The 18,094-nt window shown below is 39.2% G+C and overlaps 1 protein-coding gene across 1 annotated transcript; it reads left to right on the forward strand.

Annotated features, from left to right (window-relative positions):
* Nucleotides 1–225: 225 nt before the first annotated feature.
* FAM174A (family with sequence similarity 174 member A) lies at nt 226–15,022 on the forward strand. The gene is made up of 3 exons (XM_064437785.1): nt 226–725; nt 9,093–9,227; nt 14,554–15,022. Exons 1-3 carry the CDS (start codon nt 337–339, stop codon nt 14,573–14,575), a joined length of 546 nt encoding a protein of 181 aa, XP_064293855.1. The 5' UTR covers nt 226–336; the 3' UTR covers nt 14,576–15,022.
* Nucleotides 15,023–18,094: the final 3,072 nt, after the last annotated feature.

The following is an 18,094-nucleotide window of genomic DNA, read 5'->3' on the forward strand; positions in this document are numbered from 1 at the left end:
CGGCAGGCCGAAGGTACAGCAGGCAGCAGCGCGTGCCACCGCCTGCAGCCCCGCCCCCACGCGCGCCCCACCCAGCCAGCCAGCCAGCCCCGCCCCCGCGCGCGAACCACCCACCCAGCGGCCCAGCCACCCGCGCCGCGCGGCCCGGCAGCTGGGGGCTCAGCCACACGCGCATCAGCTGCAGCCGCCGGCGGGCGCCCAGCGGGGCGGCGGGAGGAGAGCGAGCTGCCTGCCGCGGCGCCGCGCCTGGGCAACCGCCACCCCGCCCCGCACCACGTGACCGCAGCCGGGAGTGGGGCGCGCTGCTCGCCGGCGCTTCCATGGCAACGCCGGGCGATGAGCGCTTCCGCTTCCGGCGGCCACACGGCGGCAGGGCCCGGCCGCACTTGGGCCGCGCCGGGCGGCTGCGGGGGCCGGGTCCAGACCCGGGCAGGAGGAGAGGGCGCTATGTGGCCGCCGCCGCTGCTGCCCTGGCTCCTGGCGGGGCTGCTGTTGGCTGCCCGTTGCGGGGAGGCAACGGCGGCGACTCTTCCTGCCCGGAGAGCCGCCACCGCCTCCCCGCGCCCCACGGAGGTGGCCAGCGGCGGCGTCACGCGAAGCAGCAGCCGCCTGGCCGAGGTGTCGGCGCCGCCCGAGCAGGGCCAGCCCATGACCCAGCGCGCCCTGTCCGTGCTGGTGCTGGCCAGCGCCGCCCTCATCGTCTACTTCGTGATCCGGACCGTGCGGTGAGGGCGGGGGCCGCGGCGGCGAGAGCGCTGCAGCGGGGGCGGGCGGGGGAGGCGCTGCCGCCGCCTCTAGGCTGCCGTGGAGCGGCAGCGCGGCCGCCGAGGGGCCGGGGCCGGCCCGACTCCCGCCAGCGCTGCGCCGGGCCTGGCTGCTGGCGTTGGCTGCCGGGCTCTCTTCGGCGCCCGCCTGGGCCCGCCTCGGCTGCTTGCGGAGGGCGCCGCTAGCTGAGGCCTCTGGGAAGCGCCTGGTGCCGCCCGCCCCGCCGCGGCCGCGGGGAAGGCGCTCGGGCGGGCCCCGCTCGCAGCAGTGATGCGGCTCATCGGTGTCCGGCCGTTCCTGGCCCCCTCCTGCTCTCTTCAAGTGGACTTGTCGCTACTGACATCCATCGGTCCACCTGAATTTAATTTTGTGCATTCTGTGGGTTATTTTTGTCCCATTTTCAAACTTCTGCCTTGCTGAACTACCAAATTTGTCTGTCTAAACATATTTCTTTTGTGCTTTGTTTTTCAGGAAGCTTCTCTATTTCATGCTTTCTTAAGAAAAGGGCCCTTAAAAATGTTGCACTACCAGTTTCTCACAGAAACTATTGACTGCATAACTATGTGTGCTTTTTTAGTTAATTACAGTGTTTGCCACTGTCTCTTGTCCATGCAGTTTTACTTACTCTCTCTCAAGCTTAAACTGTGAACTCTTCTGGGCAAGGCCCAAATGTGTGATTAAGCATAAAGCACATTCATTATTCAGTGGGTTCTTTATGTACTTTTCATTGTAGTTAAATCTGCTGGTGTTAGTGTGTCCAGTATCTTCACCATTTATTCCAGAAAGGTGGTTGAAAGACAGTGGTCTGTGTGGGGCACTTACGAAGACATGCAGTCCAAGTAAACCAAAGTATCCTAATTGTTCCATCGCTCTTACAGGTCACTTTTGAGCAGCCTTCAATCTTACTCTCATTAGAATGTGTATCTTGATGATACCATGTCTTAAAGGAATTGGCGTAATTGTTTCAGTAAGTGAAAATTGGCAAGAGAACTTCTCAGTGTTCCAGTTGGTCCTAACAGAAGCCTGTTGGATTTGGAGTTCTGGTCTGGTGACCAGTCACCAGCGGTGTTCGTTAGGGCTCAATTCTAGGGCCAGTCGTGTTCAATATAGTTATCAATGATCTGGATGCAGGACTTGAATGCACCATTAGTAAGTTTGATGATGATACCAAACTGGGAGGTGCTGTTGAGGGGCAAGGAGCCTTGCAGAGGGATCTAGAGAGATTGGAGCATTGGGAAAGGATTAATGGGATGAAATTTAACAAGTGCAAAAGCTGGATTCCGCACCTTAGGATAGAGTAATGCCAGAAACAAGTATAACTTGAAAGAGAAGTGACTGGAGAGCAGCCCTGTCAACCTGTAGGTGCTATTTGACAGCAGGCTCAACATGAGTCAACAGTGTGCCCTGGCAGCCGAGAGGGGCAAACTGCATCGTGGGGAGCATCAAACACAGGCACAGCCAGCCAGTCAAAAGAGGTGATTATCCTGCTATATTTAGCATTGGTGCGGCCTCACCTTGAGTGTTGTGTGCAGTTCTGGGCCCCATTATTTATAAACGATGTTCAGGTCCTTGAATGCATCCAGAGGAGGGCAACGCAGCTGGTGGAAGGGCTGGAAGGCATGTCCTGTGAGGAGTGGTGAAGGACTCTGGGTTTGGAGAAAAAGAGACTAAGGGGTGACTTCATTGCTCTCTATAGCTTCCTGAGGAGGAGAGGGAGGCACTGGTCTCTTCTCCCCAGGGATCCAGTGACAGGATTCCTAGGAATGGCTCCAAGCTGTGACAGGGGAAGTTTAGGCATGACTTTGGGAAACATTTCTTTACCGACACTGGAAAGGCTTCCTAGAGAAGTGGTCAATGCCCTAAGCCTGCTGGTGTTTAAGAGGATTTGGACTTAATAGCATGCTTTAACTTTAACTTTTGGCTAGCCCTGAAGGGGACAGGTAGTTGGACCAGATGATCATTGTACGTCCCTCCCAATTGAAATATTCTGTTTTATTCCTGCTTAATATATGCACACCCTTCAACTTCATTTATTCACAGGAAAGATCTGCAATTTTAAAATAAAAACATATTTCAAGATCTGGTAAAGACTTCACCTGGAAAATCTAGTAACTCATTCTTGAGATACATGTAGCCAAAGCTTTGCCTGATTCAGGAGAGTAGCAATCTCTTCCTCTATAAATTTTACACATTCTGATAAAATTATGAAGTTTTTGTTTTCAGCACGATATGACTTTCTTTGAAGACAGTGCCCTGAAAACACATTTTCAAGAAAATCTCATGCAAGCTGATATAACTTTGCTAATGAGGCTAACATTTATCTTTTGTCCACATAGGAGATGAATTTTGGTTGGGAATGGTTATGTAAACTGCAGCAATCTCACATTGACCTTCTTGAGTGATACTGCTAATGATAACATTTCTCTGTCAGGAAAAAATAATCTTAATTTCTTAATTAATAGCTGTGTATGGGAACTTGTTTGAACCTACTTATTATAAAGGTTGGGCTGTGTGCAGCTGCTCTTCTAGTACACCAAGAAGCTTAGTTTGGGAGGGATTGTTGATAGTTGTGATAACTGAAATGGACAATCAGAGTGGCAGAGGCTGGCAGGTAGCTCTGGAGATTGTCTAGTCCAATTTCCTGCTCGCAGCAGGGTCACCTACAAGAGGTTGCTCAGCAATTTTCCAGTTGAGTTTTGAGTATCTCTGATGATGCAGATTCCACAGCCTCTCTGGGCAACATGTTCCTGTGTTTTACTACTCTCACAGTAAGAAAGGTTTTGGGTTTTTTTCTGTTGCTGCTATTACTGGTTTTTGGTTTTCTCCAATCACGTTGGTGAAAAGAGTTTTTATTGTAGTGAAGTCTTAGTCTTTTCTAGTCCGTTGGAGTGGAGGTCTTGCTTACAAAAGCTTGTTTTGCTGCAATAGCTAATTCTGCCAACTGCAATAGAAGTTTTGGGATTTTATGGGTTTTTATTGAGGTATATATGAAAATGCTTTTGTAACAGAAGATTTGCAGAGAACAAAGTATATAGCACCAAGATCATACAGCAGATCCATCAGAGCTAGGAGTAAGAAAACTGAGATCCAGCAATGCCTTCTTCAGTCTACCGGTGTAGTTTTATTGCCTTTTTTCTGTCTTAGTTTTGATACTTACATAAATTCTCATGTGTGATTGCCCTTCATGATGCGTAGAAAGTCTAAGGTTACAATTCATAAATCTATTTGGTTTTTCTCTGTATAACTGTGGAGAGTTATGGTTTTTTTAACTTAAAGCCTGTTGCAGGCAAAGGTCTAACTTCATATTTATGTATGCATGCCTTAGAAATGCATGCCCTTAGATCGTCAGTCTTTCTGAGGTGATGAGAAAACGGGTGTAGCAGATGAGGTGAAATAGCTTTTCCTCTTTTTAGAGAAAAGTGTGCTACATAATTTGGCGTGCTAAGTAAGGTATCAAAACTATGTTTCAGTACGAATTGTATATTATGATTTTAATTTAAAATAAAATTCTAGGAAGTTATTTATAAGCCTTTTGAATGGTGATTACTGAATGTTCTTCACACGTGTGAAATCTGAAGTTCATGCATGCCTTTCACAGAAGAAAAGCTCAGTTAGCTTCAAGTAAAAGCTTCGTAAGAATACTTTTGTAACAAACATAGCTCATTTTTAGTTAAAAATATGTTTTAAGGGAGAATGTGAATTAACTAGCCCATATATTGTAGCAGAAGGTATGAGAAAACTTTAGATTGGAACTTTCCCAGCACTGGGTCAATTCTGGGGTGGATAGAACTTAGTTCTGTCACACAGACAGTTATTGAACTCTTCCATGATACTTTTGTTGAACTATACTTGCCATAACTTATCCACCGATTTCAAAGTAGTCTGTCTTTGGAACTATTGAGCAAGAAATCCATGTTTCACATTTGAGAAGGCATATACTGGCCCATAAATAAGACTTATCTGTAGGTTGAGGTGATGGGAGAACTGCAATTTCCTTGGCACATACTACTAAGAATCCTCTAAAATATTGTGAAGCTGAAGGGTGATGAGTTGAGTAGGTTGGTTTATTGTAGAGCTTACTAACAGTAAAAAGTAAGTTTTTCTAGTAGAAAGACACTTTACCGAAAAAGACAGTGATTAGCATTTGCTACTTTATTGAACTAATCTTGTTTAAAGTGTTTGTGGCTTGCAGCAAGGGTAGTACTTTACACCTAGACAAATTAGGATAGTGTGATATAGCTTGCTTGTTCTCCTCTTACGTAGGTAGAAAAGACTACAGGAAAACATCATTTTGCGCTAACGTTTCTTTTTGGCATTTAGAGATATTTATGGTAAGCTTGCAGTTTGTAATGAATATGCCATATATGACATTTTTAATCATTATAGAAATTGTATATATATAAGTCCTGGTCAAACTTTTATTAATCTAAATAATTCTGTTACACCAGTGCCGTTGTATTCGTCAGTCATCTTTTCTTGAAAGATATTGCTGATAATGCTCCTAGAGTGGGACTTCACTCATGGCACTAAAACAATATGGTTTTATCACAGTCTTTTAAATTTAATTTAAGTTTCTTGAATTTGCGTGGAGTGGAGTCATATGACAGTAGAATGAGGAAGTCTTGAAATTCTGAGAAAGCATTTACAGACTTGATGAATAGAGCTAGCTTCTCTGTGTGATTATTAGCATTGAAAAGCCATCTCATTTGAGCAGAAAACCAAAAATCGACTTTCTTTTTGTTTGGCTAGGTTTTTCTCCAAAGCATGCAGTGTTTTTTTTCTTTCTGGTGCAGTCAAGGACAGAGTAGGTTGTTTCAGGCTACGTTTACATTTCCTTTGTTTAGGATTTTCCTAAAAGAAGGTGAACTGTTACTTGGAGACTGTTTAAGTTGTATCAGCTTATAAGCAGCCCATATCCTACAAATCCTACAACATTATGGTCTACATAGAAAATATATGGAAAGGTCCTTGGAAAAAAAAAATTTACACAATTATTATGCTAAATTAATTTTCTGGTTAGAATTAAGGGCAAGTATTGCTGTAACCCTTTTACTTGGTATCAGATTCAGGTAAGAATTGTGTTTGAAATGTCTTGTAGCTTGAAGGAAGTTTGCCTCTTCTAAGTAGTATTTGACACTGAAAATACCACAGTTTCTTAAGATAAACCTTACCAATGTGTTGATACACAAAACTAAATCAATGAGTGGTCAAAACTTTGTGTAAAAATGAAAAATATTTCATGTAGATATACGTTGCTCTGTTGCTTTTTGCTTTTAAGTGATTATTCTGCCATTCTTTGGTGCAGATGTGTTCAGAAGAGGTTTGTATTTGATATACTAGATGAGCATTCAAAGAACTTATGGATATGTAATTGAGAGTACCTTTTTGTACAAGGAAGTTCTGGTATCTAAGCTAAACATTTAACTGCATGAGTTGACTCAGATTCTGAGATTTCTGTCAGCAGTCAGTTTTGGAATTATATGCCCCGCCAAAGGAGGTCAAATGTCATGTAGTGACTGGTTTTTTACCTTACTCTGTGGGGTTTTCTAACTCTTCCCACCCTCCCAGGTCCCTTGCAGTTTTATGCCTCTCTAGTCACTGGATGTTCTTTAAACTTGACCTGTTGTTTTGCTTCAGTTCTCATTTTCTTAGCATATTGTCTTTGGTTTTTTTACACTAATTTTTCTTAGGTTTCTCTTACTTCGCTATCCTCTTGGTTTAACGGTCTATTATCTATGCCATCTATGATGTTAGACAGATAATATTCATATTTGCATGTGGATTCCTCTGCTGCTGCTAGCTGTATTTGAGGGAGGATTGGGTCTGAACATGTGAAATATAATATTAACTTTTTATATCCTTCTAAATCTGTTTTCATAACTTTATCTTATTAGACCCCAAGGTATCTGTAGTAATTACAAAGATGAAAATTTAATCCCATAATAATTATTATTATGTTAAGCTCATAAGAGGCATAGAAAGTGCTACTGACTTTAATGAAATTGGGATTTTGTCCTAGGTTTTCTTCCTAAGAGTCACAGGGTAAAAGGTTTTGAGCTAGTTTTTGTTAACACTAATGACACTGGTCTAGTGTTATAGTTATGTCCATACATGTATGCTGTGTAAGCCTATCCAGTATCCTTTTAGCTTTAGTCTTTTGACTAATCTGCATATAGAGAAAGTTCTCACATCACAAGTAATTCTTTCATCCCTTTTTCAACAGCATTCATTTAAATCTATAAATTTGTGCCAGCATTATGGTAAGATTTTTTAATTTTTTTTGCATTACATGCAATCTGGACATTTGCTGTTCTAGGTTATTCTCGACTCACAGTAGCGACACTTTCCTTTTTACCCCATTGAATAAAAAATGTAAAGGGTGTAGTGAGATTGACAGAAGTATTGACTATACAAATAGCATGAACTGCCTCTCCTTCATTTCCTACTTTATTTGTGTTCAAAATAATTTCTAGTCTGTTAGAACACCCAGGAGTCCTTGTCTTAGTGCTAGTTGCTTAGTGACTTCAGTGAAAACAAAACAACACAATATGTATGAAACAACCATATTTTTAATCACACTTCCGTCTTAAAGTTTTAGTTTTCTTCTGCTTGGTGCTTTGGAGTATACAACCTCTTTCTATCTTGAGGACTAAAGGCCAAATGAAATGAAGGAAGAAAATGGGAGGAACTTTGTCTTGAACCGAAAGGTGAAATTTGCGTCTTTGTTACTAGCCTTAGCGTTATACAATAGAGTTAGGTACTTTAAGTTGTATGAAAGCACTTAAATCCCTGGCACAACAGTTGCTGCTATTTCAAATCATAGTTGAGGGTGGAGGAAATGATCAAGCTGATAATTTCTTTTTATAACATCAGAAGTTGGAGCACTTTGAAGAAAGGTATGTATTTTATACCCTTCCCATCCTAACAAGGTTACATTTGCTTCGCAATTCCAAATGGAGGTCTAATTCACTGGAGTATAGTATAAACCAAGACTGGATGCTGCTGTGTGTTCTTTCAAAGTTGCCCTGGTGTGAAAAGGTGAATGCTTTTCCAAGTTGCATAAAAGAAAATTCCTTAAGAATCTATTCAGGACAGAATCTGAAGCTGATGGTCTCAATATTGTATTTGATATATCATACAAGGTGGTTAAAGTGGTGCTTCTGTGTGGGGCAGAGGTGATTACGCTCAGTACAATTATAGTATACTGTACATAGTATGTTAGTACACACTATAGTAGCAGTGTATATTATACGTAATCTTTTTTTATTATAAGCTCTGAAATATCCAGTATTGAAGTTTCTGAATGTTGTAAACAACTTTCTTAGGCACCTAGCTCGGGTTTGTAAATTCTGGAGTTTCTAAAAGGAAGAGCTAGTATCACCTTTGAGTTTAGCACTAAATCTAGAAAGCAGGGGCTTTTTTAAGTCCAATAGCTTTCATGTCACTGCTGTTAGCTAGTATACAGTAGCAGAAAGTGACTCTGTCAGCATTTTGTAAACAGATTTGTTTGCATAGTGTTTGCTGAGTGGCTAGTGATCTGAGTTCCTGATCCTCAAAGACTTGAGTAAAGCATATTCGAGGCATATAGAAGTAGCTCTGCAAAACCAACCAGAACAGTTCTATGTACATGGGGCTTATGTGGAACACAGGCCCATGCAGAAAGGCCACAGGAAATGAGAAAAGCAGATGCAAACAGTGTGTTCATCTGTGATAAGCACTGTGCCTTAATCCTGAAATAAGAATCACTGCCTCTTCCTTCCACATTTTGTGAAGCATACAAGACGTTGACTCTACAAATTCTTTCTTATTCCAAACTGTAATTATAAACAACGTTTTTAATTTGATAGCTATAAGTGTCTTCACAAATGATAATAAAAAGTTTCAATGACACAAATGACTTGTCTTACATCTCTGCTATAATTTTGTTGAATTTCTCTCTAATCTGCTGGACATTTAAAACACATAGAGAGTATATTGCAAGACATTTTTTTTCTCATTGTACGATCTGCAGGAAGTATGCTTTTGCATGTATTTTTACCTGGCTCTTGCATTTAGCCTGTATAGACTTTTTGTATTCACTACCGTAATTCTGTGCAAAACTACAGGTGACATTCTTGAGTTTACATTTCATGTAAACTCTTGACACTGAGAATTGTCTGACCCCTGAATTTCACAGAGCTAAGTGTGTACATTTTACATATACTAAATTTAAAAAAGTTATTATAAGTATCAATATAGCTGTATTTTAAGGGGTAGCTCTCTTACATTGTTGGAATAGAAAGTAGAGAAAAATTTATGGAACTTAAATGTTTTAAAATACATTTCAGGCTCAGAAGGCGAAACAGAAAAACCCGAAGATACGGAGTTTTGGATACAAACATAGAAAACATGGAGCTGACTCCATTAGAGCAAGACGATGATGATGATGATACAACACTGTTTGATGCCAATCATCCTCGAAGGTTTGTATATAGAAGCTGAATGTACTTCTAGAAATAGAAGTGAAGGAGTATGGGTGATAAGCAGTTTCACTGAGAAAGCTCACTACTGTGTTTCATATGCATGTAGTTGGAGAAGGGATGTCAAGATCACTTGAATTTTAAATGGGCAAGAATTTAGTGGGCAAGAAGATAAACACCGTTTGTCTTCAGCATGTGAGTTCCAGAGAAATGGAGAGGAAGGTAGGATATTTTTGTTACAAATACAGTGTCATTATTGAAGCTTATGTTAAAGTCAACAGCTAGCTTTTACCTTTCTCTTATTTTATTTTATTTTCTTTTGGAGGCTTCTCAATTTTTCCTGTATGTTCTCTCCTATGAGTCCTGTTTCCAGCAGCTTCATTCTGCTTTCTTGTTGCTAAAGTAGTCAGCAGTTAGTTGGTACTGCTGCACAGAAAGATTCATATTCTTAAGTCGCTCTCTGAAACTATGTAGATACATGAAAATTTTGTTGTATTTCCTTATTGTCCTTACACTTAAACATTATGGTCAATTCAAATTTAAACTTATGCACTTCAAACCTAAAAAAAACCCCAGTTCCCTATTAATGCCATCACACTGCACATGCAAAGACAGTAAAAAAAAAATGAATAGAATTGTCATGGTGAGGCCTACTGTCAAGTATCGGAAGAGATTAAATAATGAATTCTGGCAGTCACAGCAAGTAATTGATTCGACACTAATGTGAAACTGAATTAAAGTCTCAAGCAAAACAATTCAACAAATGCAAGTACATGATGTCTTGAATTAAAAGTATTGGAGTAGTAAGTCAGATGTTCTGCTGTTTATTAGGAAACAGCTTTGAGTGTAGTTTGGGAACTTGAAGTGGAAGGTTAAATATTTTCTAACTTTGTCTCTTAGGAGGAATCTTTCAGATTAAATTTTTTTCATAAGTTAAAGTCACTCTTTCCCTTTTCTCTCCCCCATACATTAGAAAAAGCTAGTTGGAATATCTCCACTTACTGCTCCTCTGTATTAGAGAGTCTTGTGGCACTTATGGTTACCCATGTTACTACTTGCTCTGGTATAAATTAGGTCTATTATGCACAAGGTAATTGTCATATTATATCCAGGAATTCCCTTGATGTCTTTCCTAGTCTTAAGTTCTCTTGTAACTCAGCATGCTTATTAGACTTCGAGGTATTTGATGACCGGTTAACATGATACTTCCCCATAAATGTTTATTTACAGGAGTATCATGATAATGTGGCTAGTCATCATTAACAAACAGTATTATACAATTAAAAACACTATTGTTGTATTCGTGTTATAGAGCTTACTTCATACTCTTATATGCTTATTTGGAGATTTACCATGGCTGTATTTGTTGTTAAGCTTCAAGGAGCTGATAATGCTTTGAGCACTATTTTATCTAAAGGGACTATACCATTAACATATTAAATAGGTGCACTGTGTCTTCTAGTGCAGAGAAGGCTGTGTTAATAAGTATTATTGAAAAATGTCTTATGCATGTAAGTAGGTGTTCTGAATTTTTCAACTGCTTATTATAACTTCCAATTTACCTATTTTGGAAATTTTGGGGGGATTATGTTAAGCTTTCCAGACACTGAAATGGCAGCATACATCTTTTAACCCTACTCTTTCACCTTAGTAGGTTGCTGTCTAGACTTAATTCACATTCTACAGATAGATCTAAAATTCCTAATTTGAAGATTACTGTTTATTAAGATTAACAATATTGTATTCTTGAAGTCTGAAGCTACAAAACCACCCCAAAGTGTCAAAGTGATTGTGTCTGTTTCTTTAAACTTCTTAGTGTACCTTAAAATAGAAGCAATGAAAACCTGAGAGGGGAAGTTCACTAAAATAATATCAAAGGTTTCCAGAGGACTGACTTCTGATTTTTTCCCCCCCTGTACATTTCTGAACACATCAATGTCATTCAATGAGGGAGAAAAAAATTCCATTCTACTATTTTGTTGTAGGAGTATCTAATACGCACAGTCATTTTAAATTGTTAGAAATCCATTTTGCAATCATAGTCTTGTAGCCGCTTATGGAGTAACCAAAGTATGTAAAGCAGATAGATACTACTCTTATCTGGTTTATATCTGTTATTTTGTTCTTGGATATTTGATTATTGTCCCTGACAGGATGTTTAAGGACAAAACAAAAATGAAAAAAAGTAAGAAAAGTATGTTTTAGACTAATGTCCTTATTTTTATTTTACCTCCCCTTTTTGCCATACAAACATGCTAGGGTGATGCTGGGTTATATATATGCTTGTTAACTGCCTATCAATCTAAAGAGACAAACGTGAGAACTTCTAAAATCTAAACAGGGCTGTTCCAAGGATCCTATATATTTCTATCATGGTTATTCAATCAGGTAGAGCATAATCTATTCATTCCCCTTCAAAATTTATCTTGGAAACTCATACTTAATGAAGTGATTGCCCTACCTCTGGTCCCAATGTGGATTTTGTCAAATTATGTCCCAAATTAATGTGTTTGCCACTACACTTTCTGTAGTTCTGTGATGGAAATTAATTTGGTTTATGATTAAGAAATTAACTTGCATTAAAGCAAATTCTTTATAACTATAGACAGCAGCCTTTGAACTGCACTTGCCCTAAACTGTGCTAAACACAAAAAAATTCACATTATTAGTGATGTAGTTAGAAAAAAGAAGGCCAAAACAAAAAACCACACCAAAAAAACTCTGTCCTAATTTTCAGATACTCAGCCCCTCTTGAAGTACTGCAGAAAAAATCATTTTGTTCATCTATACCAGGCAATTTGGAAGTATCTGAAAGTAGATTACTGATACAGACCATTTTAGAAACAGTCCTTTGGATGACATATGGTACAAACAGTTTGAATACTTCAGTAGTGTTTCATTTAGCTGATGGCATAGCTATTGCAAGATAAATCAAGTATTTATTTTAATAGATACAGTTCCACACACACTGTGGTATCTTGTTGATGAAATAACTTCTGCAGGATAAGTAGTATTTGATTTTTAAAAGCATTAGGTTCAGCTGGTAAAGCAATATGCGATGTTTTGATCCAAGTCTAAAGAGCCCAGAAAAAGTCGAGAGAGAAGTCACATGTAATGTTTGAACATGCCATCGTGTGGAGTAAATACATAGACTGATGTAACTTGTGGTGTAGGTGTACCTTTATTTCTGCCCTTTAGGGCTGCAAAATGACCTCAAATTTGATGTTTGCTCACGGAAGAGATGAAAATATCAACCTCTCAGTCAAACTGGAAGAAAAGTAGTTGTATTGGACTAACCGACTGATCTAACCAAACCTAATTTCAACATGTTTCTGTTAACTTGCTGAGGAAAAGTAAGCAGATCAGAAGTAATACCTTCAGAAGGTAATAACTATAGATAATAAAGGAAGAAGATATTACTGTTGTGTCAAGATAGCTCAGAAAGTAAGTGCTTAAATTGTCAAAAGAATGATTTTGATACTAGAATCTTGAGAAAACAAGGACTTCAGTTATGCTTAGTCAATAATATGAATATACTCCATTTATGTTTATTGAAAGCTTGCTGTGTTCTCTGGGGGGAGAAGTTCTCAAAATTTTAAAAGTTACTTTTTATCTTGTTTTTGTGTTTGTATATAGGAGGAAAACAGTGCTGAGCTTCATACATAGTTACAGAACAGATTGATAAAATGCTGTCCAAACTTTGCAAAGCAGTGACATTGCTGGGAGGGAAGTTTGAAAACTAATGTAGAGTACCTTTTTTAAAAAAAAAACTCTATAATTGGGAATATGCTTTTTTCAGTTGACTTCTTTCCCCTTGTCTCAGCTAAGTCTTTTGAATCTGCATTGAAGCTTAGTAATCAGTCTTCATATCACTGCTTAACGAAGAATGATCAAAGGGAGTACAAAATGCATAAGTAATCAAAGAGTCACTGAGGACAACTTGATAATGATACTCAGATATTCTCGTGAGATGTCATTACACTTTGTCCTGACATTTGCAGTAATTCAGAGGTATGGTTAGTTTGGTTTTTAAGGTAGCGTAAATATGCAGTCAGGCTTCAAGCAACTAATTATGGATCAAAGGGCTTTTAATGGGTTTTGAATTTAGTCCTTTAAGTAACTCACAGTTGCAGTTCGCTTAACTACAAGTCAACAGTCAGCTTATTCAGTTCGTAGGTTTCTTATCCTCGTAACTCATAATGGAAGGCACTAAAAAACTAAAGGCTGTTACAGGAAATTTTAGTCTACATGTTCTGGTAGGTTCCTATACACTTGTTATGGACAACAGATTATATAAGTATTGTTCTGTATACAAAATAGTTTTTTCCTTTTTTTTCTATATGACTTGTTAATAGTCTGCGGTAGTATCCACTCAGCTTTCATTTTTCTTTACCTAAACAATTGAGCTTATCTTAAGGTGCATACTCTACAGCACAGTATGCATATGTTAGAAATCCCTATTGTCTTGTTTAGGGTAGCTGGTAAGTCTACTTGACTTTTTCCAAGGCTAGGCAGAGAAACTGGCTGCTTTCCTAAAATCAGCATAGCAGTGTTAGTATACTGGTGTGCTGATATGGTTATTACTTCAAGCGTTGTTGCTGTTTTCTTTCAGAGCTATATGAAAAAAGTCCATGGTGTCCTCTGTTGTAACGTAGGTGCAATTTAAGTGTACTCCCACTGTTGTCATCACCCATGGGACTAGACTCTGTGCCTCTTCATTGTGGGGCATCTGACATGAATGTGATGTTTTAGCCATTTTGTTCAGTAGCATACTAGTACATGTCAAAGTTTGAAGTTCTAACCTTTGGTTTCTCACCATGCAACTTTGCCTACATTTCAGCTGAGGTACAGTATGCTAATACCACATCTTTGTTTTTCAAAGGTGTACCAAAGGTGTACAAAGGTGTAATAGTTTACGATCCTTATTAAATCACTTTGCACACATGCTACTTGCTGCACTGCAAGGCACAAGGAAAAGCACTTACTCTCTTTTTTTATAGCTTTCCAGTTATGGAATGCTAACAAGAGTTACCAGAGTTTGACTAGGAATTCAGAGGCCTTGGAAGTTTACATATATATCCAACATGGTAAAAACCCAGGGTTACTTTGTAAGTCATCTGTCTCTCTATTTGGGAGGTTTAAATGGATGGAGTTTTGTGGCACTTTGCTTCGCAGTAATATGGTAACTACGAATTTTTACAGGCAAATTTAATAATAAAATGTTATATCTCTGTGGGGTTTTTGTAACGTTTGGCCTTCAAAAATGTAGGCTAAAGTTCCCCTTGAAACAGGGCATTTAAGATTAATGCATCTGTTTCTTCTGTTGTAGAGAAGTACGTGCCTTTCAGTGAAAGAACTTAATCTTAGAACCAGAGAAGGAGACTGCTTCATGGGAGGAATAAGAAGCAAGAGGGTATGCAAGTTGGGGGGACTAATACAATTTGTGTATATTATGGTATCCTTAATTTGTTGCAATAAATACTGTACCAATTTGTTGTACCTTTTTGTATATAGAGGATTCTAAATGTAAAGCCTACGGAGATAGAGTGCACTAACATGAAAACCTATTTGGAAGGGAGATTACTTTTAAACCAAGGTATTTTTTGCTTGTTACAAATCTTGTATGCCAAAAGTGTGGTATACACTTTTTCTACAGTAATCTGGAATGTTAACAGATCTTTTTGCTGATATTAAATTGTAAGTAAACGTAGCCTTTGTGGACCCCTCAGAATTGTTAGAACTTGGTTTTAGTTGAGGAGATGCTTTATCCTTTACAAATAAAAAGCCAAACTACTGAATTTTGTGTTGACTTTTTTTAAACTGAATTAACACATTTTATGTAAAATTTAGTGACCAAATAAAAACGGTTTATAGTCTTCCTAGCATTTAGTCTGATGCTTAACACTTTATATATTTTAAGGATATTAATATGATCTTGTAAAACACAGTACTGCAACATCTTTTTGCTGTTAAGACTGCTGATTACAACTGCTGAGCCAATTTTTCAAGAGGTCCATCTTCAACTTGTTTGAACAATGTTGCTCACCAACTTTAGGGTGCTGCTGCTGTAGTCCATGTGGTGTCAGTGTTCAGACCTAGGGTGAAGTAGAGATAAGCATTTGGGAAGCCTTGTTTACTTCTGTATTCTTTAAACAATCTAGTTAAAATACTAAATTTGCTGTAACTCTAAAACGAAAAAGTGACATCAGAAGTGGCTGTTACTATGAAATGTGCGGTGATAGTCACATGAATGTAGTTGGCATCCAGCAGTTATATTTTTAGGTAGTGCCACAAAAATTAATAGAAGCAGCTTTAAGACCTGGAAGACCAATTTTTTAAAAATGTGTTGTGGTTTCCACAGGAAGCTTGATAATGCAGACAAAATGTTCAAATTTGAGTTCATTAAAATTACTGTGTAAATTTATTGCTAATTCTGTATATATCTAGTATCAAGGCATAAAAGTCCTACAGCAGTATTGGTGGGACTGGCTGTGTTTCCTGAAAGTTCCTGTGTTATGGCTGTGGGGAAGGAGGGATTATCTTTCCTGCTTCTTCAGTCCCCTCTTGGTGTTTGACAAAATAGGAATACCTTATTTGCCTTTGAGGTTATTTCTACAGGTGGGGGTGGAAAACTAGAAATTTTCAAAAAATTATGTGGCCTTCCTGGAGTCATGCCTCCAAAATCTTGAGAATCTATTCTACAGGATAAGTGTCTATAAAGCAGTCATACAACTGGTAATAAGTTGTGACAATTTTGTTTTCTGGTATGCCAGATACTGTGTGGCCCATGGTGTGAACTTTCTCGACCTTTTCCAGACCGTATCTAATTTCAGTAGCTGAACTGGCTCACATTGCTTTTGCAGATGCAAAATTTGTCAAAAACACCTGTGTTGTGTCTCTGTCTTCACAGCTGGAAATCTGCACATATGTGTGACATTATCAGTAATATTTGCAGCTGTGGCTGAAAAGCTATTCTTGCGGTAGCCTACCATTCTTTCAAAAATTTGGGGAATAGTATGCCACCCCAGAGGCCAGTAACTGACTGTGTATAAATGGAACTAAAGTTTACATCAAGTCTACCTATCACTTTACAATTTGATGTAAAAGACAAGGTTAAAAAGATGAAGACAATTAATCATGAAATATGTAACTGAGTAGCCATATGTAGAAAGTTTTATTCCCATTTAGGTCAAGATGTTAATAAGCCAGTAAAGAAATGGAACTGATCTACTGAAGTAAAGCTCCTTAAAGGTATGAGATAGCCCAAGTCTAATGGGAAATAAGCTGGAAGAGGCTAGATTTCTTCAATAACTTGAATTTCTGGAGATAGAAATGGAATGTGGAAAAAAAGCTTGGAAGACTTAAAGGGAAAAAAGGTTGTTAAAAGATACCTTTACAAATTTTACAGTACTAAAGCTATCATGATATGGCTATTGTTAGGGCTTTGTAACTCTTTCCTTCTTTAGTGGAGTTTAAGACATAGCATGTAGAAGAATATGTGGTTCCTGATCAGTGCATTGATAGGATAATGGAGTATACACCCCCAGATACTATGAATGGGTCTGAGCATTAGAAATCCATGAGACAGAAGAGGCAGACAGCATTTTTATTTTTCTTGTTGACCGGTAAGAGCCAGGAAAGAACTCTAACATCTAAGGCACCTGAGGACCCAGCTCTCAAAAGACCACCTGTGGCTGGCCTGCTTCCCAGTTTTAGGATAGACTGCTGCTTGCTACAAACTTCTTGTCTCATGGTACTGCTGATGGTGGTGTTCCAAGTTGTTAACTATTCAGCCCCTGCAGAATTGACCCAGATCTCTCTTGAGTGCTGTCCTGTGAGATTTTTGTGTGATTTTTCTCTGTCCACAGTTGTTCATATATTCAAAGTGGCTTGCACTCTGTTGAGCTTGCATCTTGAAGCATTCTTATTTTATGACACAGTAAAATGAGATGTTGTGGTTTAACCCAGCCAGTAATGAAGCACCACATGGCTGCTTTCTCACTCTCACCCAGTGGGATGGGGGAGAGAATTGCAAGAGTAAAAGTGAGAAAACTCACAGTTGAGATAAATACAGTTTAATAGGTAAAGCAAATCAAGGAATTCATTCTCTAGTTCCCAATGGCAGGCAGCTGTTCAGCCATCTACAGGAAAGCAGGGCTCCATCATGTGTAACGGTTTTTGGGAAGCCATTGCCATAACTCTGAACATCCTCCCCATGTTTCCCAAACTTAATATGCTGAGCATGACATCATATAGTATGGAATATCCCGATGGTCAGTTGGGGTCAGCTGTTCCAGCTGTGTCCCCTCCCAAATTCTTGAGCACCTTGAGCCACTTGCTCGTGGGGTGAGGAACAGAATAGACCTTGACTCTATGTAGGCACTGCTCAGCAGTAATGAAAACCTCTCTATATTATCAACACTGTTTCGCGTATAAATCCAAAACGTAGCCCCATACTAGCTAGTATGAAGAAAATTAACTCTATCCTGGCCAAACGCAGCACAGATTTCTTAAAGTTATTATCAGGGTGTATGGATAAGTTCAAGATTTTATTAAGAGAGATGAATGACGTTCTTAAATAATGAAATCTTTTGAATGTGATTTCCTGCTTTCTTCTGTTGGAAGAGCATGAGCCAAAAGGCTTATACTTTTGGCATAAGCTTTTTGGATGCTTATGACAATATGCTTTGCACAATGTGCAATATTTATAATGTTTTATAATGATATGGGTGCAGGAATGAAATGTACATTAAGTAAGTTTGCTGATAATAGGCAAAGGAAGAGCCGCAGGCTCCGTCAAGACTAGAGCACCCTTCCAGACAGATCAGGATAGACTAGAGAGCTGGGCAAGCACCAACTGTATGAAATTT

This window comes from Phalacrocorax carbo, chromosome Z, assembly GCF_963921805.1.
Source record: "Phalacrocorax carbo chromosome Z, bPhaCar2.1, whole genome shotgun sequence".
Classification (NCBI taxonomy): domain Eukaryota; kingdom Metazoa; phylum Chordata; class Aves; order Suliformes; family Phalacrocoracidae; genus Phalacrocorax; species Phalacrocorax carbo.